The 12,223-nt window shown below is 44.4% G+C and overlaps 1 protein-coding gene and 1 long non-coding RNA gene across 3 annotated transcripts; both read left to right on the top strand.

Moving 5' to 3' along the window:
- Positions 1-1,083: 1,083 nt before the first annotated feature.
- Positions 1,084-11,904, top strand: LOC125722017 (uncharacterized). Of its 2 annotated transcripts, none has more exons than XR_007386063.1 (3): positions 1,084-1,171; positions 11,650-11,745; positions 11,830-11,904. It is a non-coding gene; the product is annotated as an uncharacterized LOC125722017 (long non-coding RNA). The 2 variants fall into 2 exon arrangements; XR_007386064.1 differs by lacking the exon at positions 1,084-1,171 and adding an exon at positions 11,453-11,481.
- LOC125721994 (uncharacterized) lies at positions 5,584-7,397 on the top strand. The gene is made up of 2 exons (XM_048998242.1): positions 5,584-5,711; positions 5,975-7,397. The coding sequence occupies exon 2, from the start codon at positions 5,982-5,984 to the stop codon at positions 7,011-7,013; it is 1,032 nt and encodes a 343-aa protein (XP_048854199.1). The 5' UTR covers positions 5,584-5,711; positions 5,975-5,981; the 3' UTR covers positions 7,014-7,397.
- Positions 11,905-12,223: the final 319 nt, after the last annotated feature.

Genomic DNA, 12,223 nt, shown 5'->3' with positions numbered 1-12,223 from the left:
GTGCGCTTTTACCCTCGAGGTCACACTTGGTATAGACTCTACATGAATAAACTCTATTTAACGTATATAATATTATATGTGTATTTATAATTTTCTAGAGACACAAAACCCTCTGACCTTGACACCAGAATGTGGTGTCACAATTGTTTAGGATGTTGTTGTATGCAGTAGCATTACAATTTCCCTTCACTGGAACTAAGAGACACACACCTGTTCCTGCATGACAGTGCCAATCTCCATGAAGACTCCGTGTTATGCCATGGTTGGTGTGGAAGAACGTGAGTAGTCTTCAAAGCCCTGACCTCAACCCCAGTGATCACCTTTGGGATGAATTTTAACACTGTCTGCACCGTAGGGCTCCTTACTTGACAGGAGTGCATGACCTCACTAACACTCATGTGGCTGAATGGACAGAAATCTCCACAGCCACACCCACAATCTGGTGTAAAGCCTTCCCCGAAGAGTGGAGCTTATAATAACCGTAAAGGGGGACTAAATACAGTATGAAATATGCAACAATAAAAGAACAGAAATCAGGAAGGGGCAAATGCATTTTCATGGCATACATATAAGATATGTATACTGTATGTGTGCTTTTTTATCTAAAGATAGATATAGATCTAACGGTTTTTCTCTCTACAAAATTAGAAAAACACTTATAATAGTGTTATTTTTATCAGAAGAGTTCACTTTTAAATAGCCATGGAATGAATATGTGCATATTATGTATGTATATCATTGTGCTCAGAACTTAACATTTAACTCTTGCATCAGAGACAGTTCTTTTCAACATGAAGCCGAAAGGAAGACGATGTCGCCCAACTATCTACCTTGGGTCAGATATGCTCAGAATTTCAGCGTCCATCCATCCATCCATCATCTCCCGCTTAATCCGGAGTCGGGTCGCGGGGGCAGCAGCCTCAGCAAGGAGACCCAGACTTCCCTCTCCCCGGCCACTTCGTCCAGCTCCTCTGGGGGGACCCCGAGGCGTTCCCAGGCCAGCCGAGAGACATAGTCTCTCCAGCTCTCCAGCTTAGACCAGTCGATCTACGTTCCTACCCTCACCTATGGTCATGAGCTATGGGTAGTGACCGAAAGAACGAGATCGCGGGTACAAGCGGCCGAAATGAGTTTCCTCCGCAGGGTGGCTGGGCTCTCCCTTAGAGATAGGGTGAGGAGCTTGGTCATTCGGGAGGGACTCAGAGTAGAGCCGCTGCTCCTCCGCATCGAGAGGAGCCAGATGAGGTGGCTCGGGCATCTGATCAGGATGCCTCCGGGACGCCTCCCTGGGGAGGTATTCCGGGCATGTCCCACTGGGAGGAGGCCCCGGGGAAGACCCAGGACACGCTGGAGAGAATTTCAGCATGTACCTAAAAAATTACATGAATTTTCCTTGTTTGTATCGATACTTATTTGTGTTGTTAACATTAAAATGTAGCAGTAATGACACAAGAAATATCCATGTGAAATGTGACTAGAAAGCAGAAAAGGATAATACTTATAAATAAAAGTCTCTGATGCGTAAACAGGAAAGGCTGGGCTGGCATGTCTATAGAAACCTCTGAGCTAATGGGAAAGCTGTTCAGTAAGCAGGGTCTATAAAAACATACTTTCTACTGAACGCTCAGTAAGGAAGCTGTTTTAGATTAAAGGATAATACTTATAAATAAAAGCCTCTGATGCGTAAATAGGAAAGGCTGGGCTGGCATGTCTATAGAAACCTCTGAGCTAATGGGAAAGCTGTTCAGTAAGCAGGGTCTATAAAAACATACTTTCTACGCTCAGTAAGGAAGCTGTTTTAGATTAAAGGCATAACTGAACCTTGGGACTGATACTTCCAATATCTAAATTCTTCTTAGTTTGAGTGACTTTGGAGTCACATGCTGATGTGAATTAAATAATGGAGTCATGCATCCATTCATCCATCCATTTTCCAAACCGCTTATCCTACTGGGTTGTGGGGGGTCCGGAGCCTATCCCAGAAGCAATGGGCACGAGGCAGGGAACAACCCAGGATGGGGGGCCAGCCCAGTCATGCATTGTAGCCATAAACTTAAAACACATATTTAACCTCTGGCTGTGCCTATTATCTTCCTTAGACACACAGAATAGTTTCAGGATCATTTAAAAACTTTTTTTTATTTATTCATCCACATGTCTACAAAACAATGCATTCAATTCAGCAGAGTGGAGGAGCTGAAACGGCATATTTTACAACAAAGTCCTTATGTCTATTATTTATTCATTTGAAATTATTTTAAATGTTTATATAAAATCAAATTTTATTGAAGAATAATGACATGGAATAATCACATTTGAGTACATAGATCTTTTACAGTATGTATGGATTTATCAAATCTGGCATATGATCTGGTTTAAAAATCAGTATATTGTTATACAAGTTGATTTAATTCTTGTTAAGATTATTGTGTTTTCTTTGTTGCATTGTAACTTCCTAAATGAAAATAAGAAAACAGACAAACGAGTAAAAAAAAATGATGTAGTACTCAAACGCATTCCTATTACATAATCATATTTGCTGTTGATTCAAGCCCATGTAAAATATAACATGCCTAGCCAACAAAATGCATCTCATCCATAGAATCACCACACTACTTGTTAGCAGGTGGAAGTGGAATGATGGAAGGGGGGTTAGGATTGTCATTAAGTACCATGTCACGGCAGAAGAGGAGATCTTCCTTGCCAAGGCCGAGCTTGTACTGCCACACGTACATTTTAGAGTTGGGCTGCAGAGTCAGGGTCATGGTCTCTGCCACCTCAGTTGCTTCTTCCTAGTTCTCATTTTGTCAAAAAGTTAAAAAAATCTCTTAAAAAGTTCACTTTAAGGTCAAAGTCTTGAACTGAAAATCAGGATACCATTGTGAAATTCTTTCTTTGGAAAAATGTTTCCTCACTGTCTAAAGTGAGGGATGGTATGAGATGGGCTTGTCGTTAGGCAACAGTCATTAAGTAGCTCTAACTGGACACAACCAGCTTCTTTGTAAGTTATATTGTAAGAGACTGTGCTGTCTGCAAATCAAGCCAGTTCTAGAAAATTCATATGAAAAGCAAATCTAGAAAGCATTATAGCCAACTATCGACATGCTTGTCACGCCTCCCGGGCGTGGTTAGCCGGAGAGCTGCCAATTAGGCTCCACACGGGAGCACTATAAAAGCGAAGAGTAAGCGAATGCACATCGCAAAGTTTTTGCCGATGTTTCGAAGCAATACTGAGCGGTTTCTTGTCTCGTGCCAATCCCTCATTCCTTGCCTTGTCTGTCTGCCTTTTGTCTGCTCCTCACCCTGCCTGCCTTCCTTCCCCAGATCCAAACCCGTTCCTGAGTCTCCCGTCCTGCCTGCCCTGCCTGCCCCTGGACTTCGCGTCTCCCCTTCCCTGTGTCTCTGTGTCCTGTGCCTGTGTGTAGGACAGACCACCCCGGCTTTCGAGCCCAGCTTTCACCCACCACTATGATCCTCGTCTTGCCCCTTTAAACTCCGTCGCTTGCCGGATCAAATAAAGATCCTTCTGTCCCACAATTCTAGGTCCATGCTTCCCTTCAGGGGGTCGACTGACAATGCTTCCATATCAGACTGATGATGGGGGTTTAGAGGCGTGTGTTTGGATTATAACTTTCAGTCAGAGGAATACATTTTTTTTAAAAGGTTGCATAGTGTGATACTGCTTAAAAATAAATTGTGCCATTTTAGTAAAATTTTCATATGATTACAAAGTTAAGACTTCTACTTTACAAGTAGCTTAAAACATGTGGCGTGTTGTTTACAGCTGTTTAGGATGGAAATGTTAATTGTTTTGAAAGTGTTGCACTCCTCACATGACAATATGTGGTTTGTACAAGCAAGCGACAGGCAGAAAACAGAAAAGCATTTGAAGTTGTGCAATGTACATATACCAGACCAGCAAGGCACCACTCAGGTTCCCTGAGCAAGATACCGCCCCCAAGCACTGCCCCCCGGGCGCTGAATTAGCTGCACCCTGCTATGTCACATATGGGTTTAATGCAGAGAGTACATTTTCTTGTTGTGTGCTGTGGTGTGTCAACAATGACAATTAATCACTAAATTCACTAACATTAGGCAATGTTGTCTAATGTTTCATGATAGGCATCATGAAATGATTGACTGGGGACAACATTTTTCCAAATTAGCAAGACATATGAAGCAAAGTGCGGATCAAACCAGTTCTAGCAAATAAACCATCTATATGTTGCTTCCCTCATAGGTTTCCAGAAAAGTTGGGCCCACAACATTGATAATGCCTGTAGAACGACAAAACTGAAACGCCTGGCTCGTACGATGCTTGTGTGTGCCACGCCCCCCCCCCCCCCCCCCCCATGTGTACCCAGCTGTGTCTTGTTATTTTGATCCGTCTTGTTTATTTGAGTCCATGTCTCGTTCCTTTTCGTGAGGTCCGTCATTCTGTTACGAGTGCCGGTGAGCGGGTAAGGCACACGGGCAGGCAAGCAGGCAGGAAGCAGGCAAGGAGGAGAAATATGGGGAAAAAGGGGGATTTATTAGGGGAGAACGGCTAGAAAAGGAACGGGACATCCACTAACAATGACTGACATCAATGACGGACAAAGAACTAAGGCAAGACATGGACTCAAATAGACAGGACTGGGCAAAATAACAAGGTACAGCTGGGTACAAGGGGGAAGCACACGTGGATAATCAGGGGGGCGTGGCACACATGAGGATCGTACGAGCTGGGCGTGACAGAAACATTGTAGAATTTGTCCACGACAGGGTGACAGGACGTGATATACCTGTATGTAAATATATTGCATATTACAATTGTTAAATTGTCCCATGTGCGCTGAATAAACTGTAAATAAATTCCCTTCTGATGCTTCTGTGACCTACTACAGCCTGTCCAAAAGCTGGTGGACTGGTTTGGTATATGGTATGATGCACAGCGTTATAAAGTCAGAGTAAAAACACAACCCAGTGGCCACCTGGGATTCGAACAAACATAGAATTCAATTTATTTATCATTAACAATTTTATATTAGTAAAACACAATATATCTAGATATTCCAGGTTGAAGTTTATCATATTCAGCAGTGATGAGAATGATGCCCCATTGGATTCTCATGTTTGTTAGAATTCCATCCCTCCATCATCTATACATCTTATCTGGTTGCAGGGGAAACTGGAGACAATTCCTGATCACACAGAGACAAACAACCTTCCTCCTTTTCCCACCTAAGTGCAATTCAGAGTGTCTGTTTGGCCTAATTTTGGCTGTGGGAGGAAAAAGAGAAACAACAACTGTACAGATAAAGGCCCAGTCAGCCCAACCCATACCCTCCCTCACCCACAGGCCATGAGGAGAAACAACAACTGTACATATAAAGGCCCAGTCAGCCCAACCCATACCCTCCCTCACCCACAGGCCATGAGGAGAAACAACAACTGTACATATAAAGGCCCAGTCAGCCCAACCCATACCCTCCCTCACCCACAGGCCATGAGGAAACATTTTTCAAAAGAAAGAATTTCGCAATGGTATCCTGTTAATCCTTTCTAATAATTTAATTTAAAGCTAATAATTTCTCAGGAATTAGACAAATTAAGGCACAATTGTGAAATCATTTCCTTGTACAGTATATATAGAGGCTCTTCTAATCATCTATTACTGCTTATTCTTGCAGAAGACTGTACTTCACTGTATTTTGCAGTCCAACTTAACTGTAAGTATCCTTGTGAATTTTATTGCCTTGTTTTCTGCTAAATCCACTTAATTCTACATATTTAATTTTACTTATACATGTGATAAATATTATTTCTCAGAATGACTCACCGTCATGCTGCTTAACCAATGTTTCATTTTTATTTGTGTTTTCTTATGTAAAATTCTCTGTAGTTTGTTCCAATTTCCTCCCGTCCGGTGCTGTAGAATGCATGAAAATACTGATGCTTTTGATGACAACCATCCTGTTAACTCATTTTTCAGAAAAAAGATGGCCGGGATCCTCCCAAAGAGCAAAGCCAAAGGGGTTGATTTCTGTGGTGTAAATGACAATTATTATATAATTCGCTCGGATCTTGGCTGTTTCATGTACTCAACAAATTTCCACCGAGGCTCTGACCTCACGATTTACAGCTTGCACCCCTGCTGTCAGGGTGGAGACCACTATCTGGCGTTGGATGACAGCACATTCTACATCATCAAAGGCAATACTTATCGGCGTGTGTCCGATATGAGCAAAGATCTTGGTTCTGTGGTGTATAATCTGCACCCAAACTGTCAAGGGGGTGATCACTATCTGTCTGCTTATGGTTATTTCTACATAATATTTAAGAGCAGAGGCGTGTATCACAGAACGACCGATATGAAGAAGGATAGCGATGCAGTTGAATACGAACTGCATCCCAACTGCAAGGATGGCCTGTACTACTGGGGCACAAAGAGCTACACCTACTTTCTCAAGCCAAAAGATGAGTGGGGGGTCCAGTATCACAAAACTAATAATCTTAAGAAAGATACCTATGCAAACACATACTCAATTCATCCAGATGTTCTTAACTTTCTTCCTGGAGGGCTTGATCAAACACATGGTCCAGCCTTTGGAAAATGGGATCTCATTAAGATGATTTCCAATGATTCAGAAATTCCCGTAACCTGGGAAAAGAAGATAACCCGGAAAGTGGGCTTTACCAAATCCAAGTCATCGAGTATCGAGCACAACTGGAAAGTGAATATAAGCAGCACGTATCAGGCAGGAATTCTGACTGAAGCGATTGCCAAATACCAGTTCTCTCTGTCAGCAGAATATGGAGGAGTCAGTGTCAACACAGAAAGTGAAAACTGGGAAGAAGCAACTGAGGTGGCAGAGACCATGACCCTGACTCTGCAGCCCCACACTAAAATGTACGTGTGGCAGTACAAGCTTGGCCTTGGCAAGGAAGATGTCCTCTTCTGCCGTGACATGGTATTTAATGACAATCCTAACCCCCCTTCCATCATTCCACTTCCACCTGCTAACAAGTAGTGTGTTGATTCTATGGATGAGATGTATTTTGTTGGCTAGGCATGTTATATTTTACATGGGCTTAAATAAACAGAAAATATGATTATGTAATAGGAATGCTTTTAGGAACTAAATTTTTTTTTTTTTTACTTGTTTGTCTGTTTTCTTATTTTAATTTAGGAAGTTACAATGCAACAAAGAAAAACTCAATAATCTTAACAAGAATTAAATCAACTTGTATAACAATATACTGATTTTTAAACCAGATCATATGCCAGATTTCATAACTCCATACATACTGTATAAGATCTATGTACTCAAATGTGATTCTTCCATGTCATTATTCTTCAATAATATTTGCATTAATGATAAATGTTGAATAAATTCACAATTTAGTTTGCAACAGTATGGACAGTAACTATGGACAGTTGTGTGATTAATCACAATTAAATACTTTAATCCATTGACAGCCCTAATAAGCTGGGACTGGATATTGTCAGACTGGGGCTGGGTGATTGTTAGAGTGTATCTGTGTATTTTATCATATTATTATCCTCCTATATGTGTACGTGCAACCCTTAACAACTAACCCATGGCCCAGAAAGGGTTGCAGACAAGATGTCCTCACAGGGGCCTACCAGATTGTGACGCAGGAATAAGAGACCTTGAGAAAGGAAACAGATTCTGTCAACATAGCAGGGGGCCCACCTTGAGATATGTAATGCTTTGTATTAACCCTGTTTCACGGAGGCCTCACACAGCATTGACTAGTTAAAGACAAGACCCATGTAACCCCTCCCCTACCCTATAAATAAAGAAGCCAAGGGACTGTCCGGTGTGACACTCAACAGAGGCGCAGATACTGTCTGTTGCACCTGAAGTGGGCACCCTTGCGCAAGTAAAACAGAAAGACGTGTGCTGTCTCGATTATTCCTGGGTCCTAGAAGTGGAAGTGTGTGAGTGGTAAGCTGCGGCGCTTCCTCACACAGGAGATTGTAGGAGTGAAAGCTACGGCGCTTTCTCCTAACAGTGATAAAACAATAACAATAATTACTGAGATATAATTTTCCTCAAAATCAATATAATAAATTCTTGATATAAGTTCAATCTAATTTATGACCCAACGTGTCGAGCAGGTGAGTCCAAAGCAGCCTGTCCAATAAGGGTCATCCAGCAAAAGACAAAACAAAGTGTAGGAATTATTAGCTCAGGTAAATTTTAATATCTCCATCAATATGTTTTGAAATTAATTAACTTTTAATTAATTATTATTTAATGCTGATTATTAACCAATTGTTATGCCGAATGGTCGGCTCCTCCAAACTCAATTGCGAATCCCCGATATCTGTTAATGTGAGACTTAAATGGGATTCATTAATAACCAGTATCGCTTAATAACCTGGGTTACTAGGCCCGTCCAGCGAGCTGCGTCACCAGGTAATGTAAACAATCGGTAGCGAAGCTCCCCTCACGGCCGATGAGAGAGAGTCTTGCGATATTTCAGGCGAGTTTAGAGGTTCCAGAGCGTAGTAGCCAGATCGCACAGAGGCAGGGACTATTGTGAGCACTCAATGACGGAGGCTGAAGTTGTGTAAAAAGACATGCATTTTTTCCTACAACTAACATAAGACAGACATTACACCTAACAAACAATAAACATGAAATAACGGAAAAGACACAAACGATGTAATCATGAAAATGCAGTGACCAGATTTAAAATGATTAACCTGAAAAGGGAAAAACTGTTCTGCAAAGCAAGCAGTTTGTAGGAATATAAACCTAAAGGAATATAGCAGGTGAATAGGACAGTTTAGGTTGTTAGAAAGGAAAGGAAGTTGGTTTACTTGGATGCAGGAAAGAGGGAGGTCTTTGCAGTTGGTTGCAGTGGCTGATGAGCTGATGGGTGATGGCTCTCAGGGAGGCGCGGTGTTTGCAGCGGTTGTTGGAGTGGAGTCCCTCCGGTTCTTTCTTCTGGTGAAGCTTGGGCTGAGTTTCAGTTCTTTGGGTCTTCACCAACGGGCTTTAAGAACGCTGCTTGTTTCTCCTTTTTCTTCCCTTTTTCTCCGCTGCTTTGTTCTGAGGTGCCAGGTTTTATAGCATAAGGTTCGTGATTAGGAGTGACCAGGAATTCGAGTCCTGGACCAATGGCTGACCATCCATTTGGCGGGCTTCGGAAGGGGGTCGGTATCAGTCCTTTTGGGATTTATGACCAGACTGACTTCTCTGGTAATGGTGATTTTCATTAGGCTGGTGTAACTTTTGATATATCCACTTTTGTGGTAACCACTGACCAGATTTGGAAACTGGAGTGATTTTCCTTCGGTTTGATACCAAACATGCCGTACCAGCCTAGCGGTTCACACCAAATACCATCTGTGATGATTAATTAATGATTACTTATATTATGCTATTATGTTATGTTCTATTACTCACACCAGTATATGGTACAGGTGGTTTAGGTTGTACCTCAACAGATATTACCCTTTATACAGACATTATATGACATATTCTCATGTCATAAGCACATCTTACCCTTAGATAGGCATGGTAGAATACAAAGATCAGATAAGGGTTGCCGAGGAATGTGGCAAAGAAAAGGGGGGGGAGAAGGTTTGTCAAACAAAGAAAAAGAATCTCCAAAAGTTAAGACACATTCGAACATAACCTGTACATATCTGTATATTAAGACTAGTAGTCAAGAGTAAATAAATATACAGATATACAAAAGCCAAACTTAAAAGAAACTTTCTTTGGGGTGTTTGTCCGTTCGGTGAGTGGTATGTAAGGCAGGATGTCTGGGGAGGGGGTTGTGTGCCAAGTCGAGGGACCCCTGTCCTTGGGGTCCACTCTGCTGTCTGTAGGTCGTTAAAACTTTGAGCAATAAAAGTTGGAGTGCTGGCCTCCCTTGTTATCTGTGTGTGTGGGGTCACAAACCCCCCTTTGGGGCCTAGGTCGATGTGTGCCTTCTCGTACCAGGGTAGGCCTTGTCTCAGGCCACCTGGAATTTAAGCTTTGTGATATGTGCATGTGTGATCCTACAAAAGTCTACAGTAATATTCAGTCCATGAGAAATCCACACAATAATAATACACAGAGAATTCAGAAATTCCAGAAAGAATGGCAGCACCAACCTTCCTGGCTAAAATAACCTGTTCAGCTTCTACCATCCATGTAAGTGCCATGGGATGACTGTTCTTAATGGCACTAAATTAAAATAAATTGTATTGTATTGTATTAGACCCTTTACTTTATGTAAAAACATGGATTCATGGATTCCCTTGCTGGGACGCGGGTCACCGGGGCCCTCCCCTGGAGCCAGGCCTAGGGGTGGGGCTCGACGGCGAGCGCCTGGTGGTGAGGCCTGCACCCATAGGGCCTGGTCGGGCACAGCCCAAAGAAGGCACGTGGTTCCCCCCTCCAATGGGCTCACCACCTGTAGGAGGGGCAAAAGGGGTCAGGTGCAGTCTGATTTGGACAGTGGCCAAAGGTGATGACCTTGGTGGTCCAATCCTTGGCTGCAGAAGCTGGCTCTAGGGACATGGAATGTCATCTCTCTGGTGGGGAAGGAGCCTGAGCTAGTGCACGAGGTTGTGAGATTCCGACTACACATAGTCGGGCTCACCTCGACGCACAACTTGGGCTCTGGAACCAGTCTCCTTGAGGGGAGTTGGACCCTCTTCCACTCTGGAGTTCCTCAAGGCTCTGGATGTTACGGGGCTGTCTTAGTTGACATGCATCTGCGGTATTGCGTGGACATCGAGGGGGGGTACACCTGGATTGGCAGACTGGAGTGGTGGTCCCCCTCTTCAAGAAGTGGGACCAGAGGCTATATTCTAACTATAGGGGGATCACACTCCTCAGCCTCCCTGGTAAGGTCTATTCGGGGGTGCTGGGAGGGTCCGCCGGATTGTCAAACCTCGGTTTCAGGAGAAGCAGTGTGGGGCTGGACAGAATTTCTAGGCGTAGCCAGGGTATTGAGGTGTCCGGTGACCTCGGGATTAGGTCTCTGCTTTTTGCAGATGATGTGGTTCTGCTGGACTCACCAGACAGTGACCTTCGGCTCTCACTGGAGCAGTTCACAGCCGAGTGTGAAGCGGCTGGGATGAGAATCAGCACCTCCAAATCTGAGACCATGGTCCTCACCTGGGAAAGGGTGGAGTGCTCTCCCTGGGTTGGGGAGGCAATCCTTCCCCAAGTGGAGTAGTTTAAGTATCTCGGGGTCTTGTTCACGAGTGAAGGAAGGATGGAGCGAGAGATCGACAGGCAGATCAGTGCAGCGTTAGCAGTGATGCGGGCGCTGCATCGGTCTGTCATGGTGAAGAAGGAGCTGAGCCAAAAGGCAAAGCTCTTGATTTACCAGTCAATTTACGTTCCTAACCTCACCTATGGTCACGAGCTGTGGGTAGTGACCGAAAAAACAAGGTCGCGAATACAAGCGGCCGAAATGAGTTTCCTCCACAGGGTGGCTGGGCTCTCCCTTAGAGACAGGGTGAGGAGCTCAGTCATTCGGGCGGGACTCAGAGTAGAGCCGCTGCTCCTCCGCAGGGTGGCTGGGCTCTCCCTTAAAGATAGGGTGAGGAGCTCGGTCATTCGGGAGGGACTCAGAGTAGAGCCGCTGCTCCTCCGCAGGGTGGCTGGGCTCTCCCTTAGAGATAAGGTGAGGAGCTCGGTCATTCGGGAGGGACTCAGAGTAGAGCCGCTGCTCCTCCGCAGGGTGGCTGGGCTCTCCCTTAGAAATAGGGTGAGGAGCTCGGTCATTCGGGAGGGACTCAGAGTAGAGCCGCTGCTCCTCCGCAGGGTGCCGGGGCTCTCCCTTAGAGATAGGGTGAGGAGCTAGGTCATTCGGGAGGGACTCAGAGTAGAGCCGCTGCTCCTCCGCAGGGTGGCTGGGCTCTCCCTTAGAGATAGGGTGAGAAGCTCGGTCATTCGGGAGGGACTCAGAGTAGAGACGCTGCTACTCTGCATTGAGAGGAGTCAGAGGAGGTGGCTCGGGCATCTGGTCTTCCTGGACGTCTCCCTGGTGAGGTGTTGACTGAAGGTGTTGTCCCACTGGGAGGCCCAGAGAAAGGGAGCTGGACAAAGTGGCTGGGGAGAAGGAAGTTTGGGTTTCCCTGCTTAGACTGCTGCCCCTGTGACCTGACCCAGAAAAGTGATAGATGATGGATGGATGGATGGATATATTGTACCTCAGATTGGTAAAACGCTGTTTGGGAAGCGCTTTTCACTTTCTG

This window comes from Brienomyrus brachyistius, unplaced genomic scaffold (genome assembly GCF_023856365.1).
Source record: "Brienomyrus brachyistius isolate T26 unplaced genomic scaffold, BBRACH_0.4 scaffold36, whole genome shotgun sequence".
Taxonomy (NCBI): Eukaryota; Metazoa; Chordata; class Actinopteri; order Osteoglossiformes; family Mormyridae; genus Brienomyrus; species Brienomyrus brachyistius.
The sequence above is the reverse complement of the archived record's forward strand: the minus strand, read 5'-3'. Positions and strand labels throughout refer to the sequence as shown.

Excerpts from the sequence above, each read along its gene's own strand:
- LOC125721994 (XM_048998242.1), top strand. The coding sequence starts at position 5,982 with ATGGCCGGGATCCTCCCAAAGAGCAAAGCCAAAGGGGTTGATTTCTGT.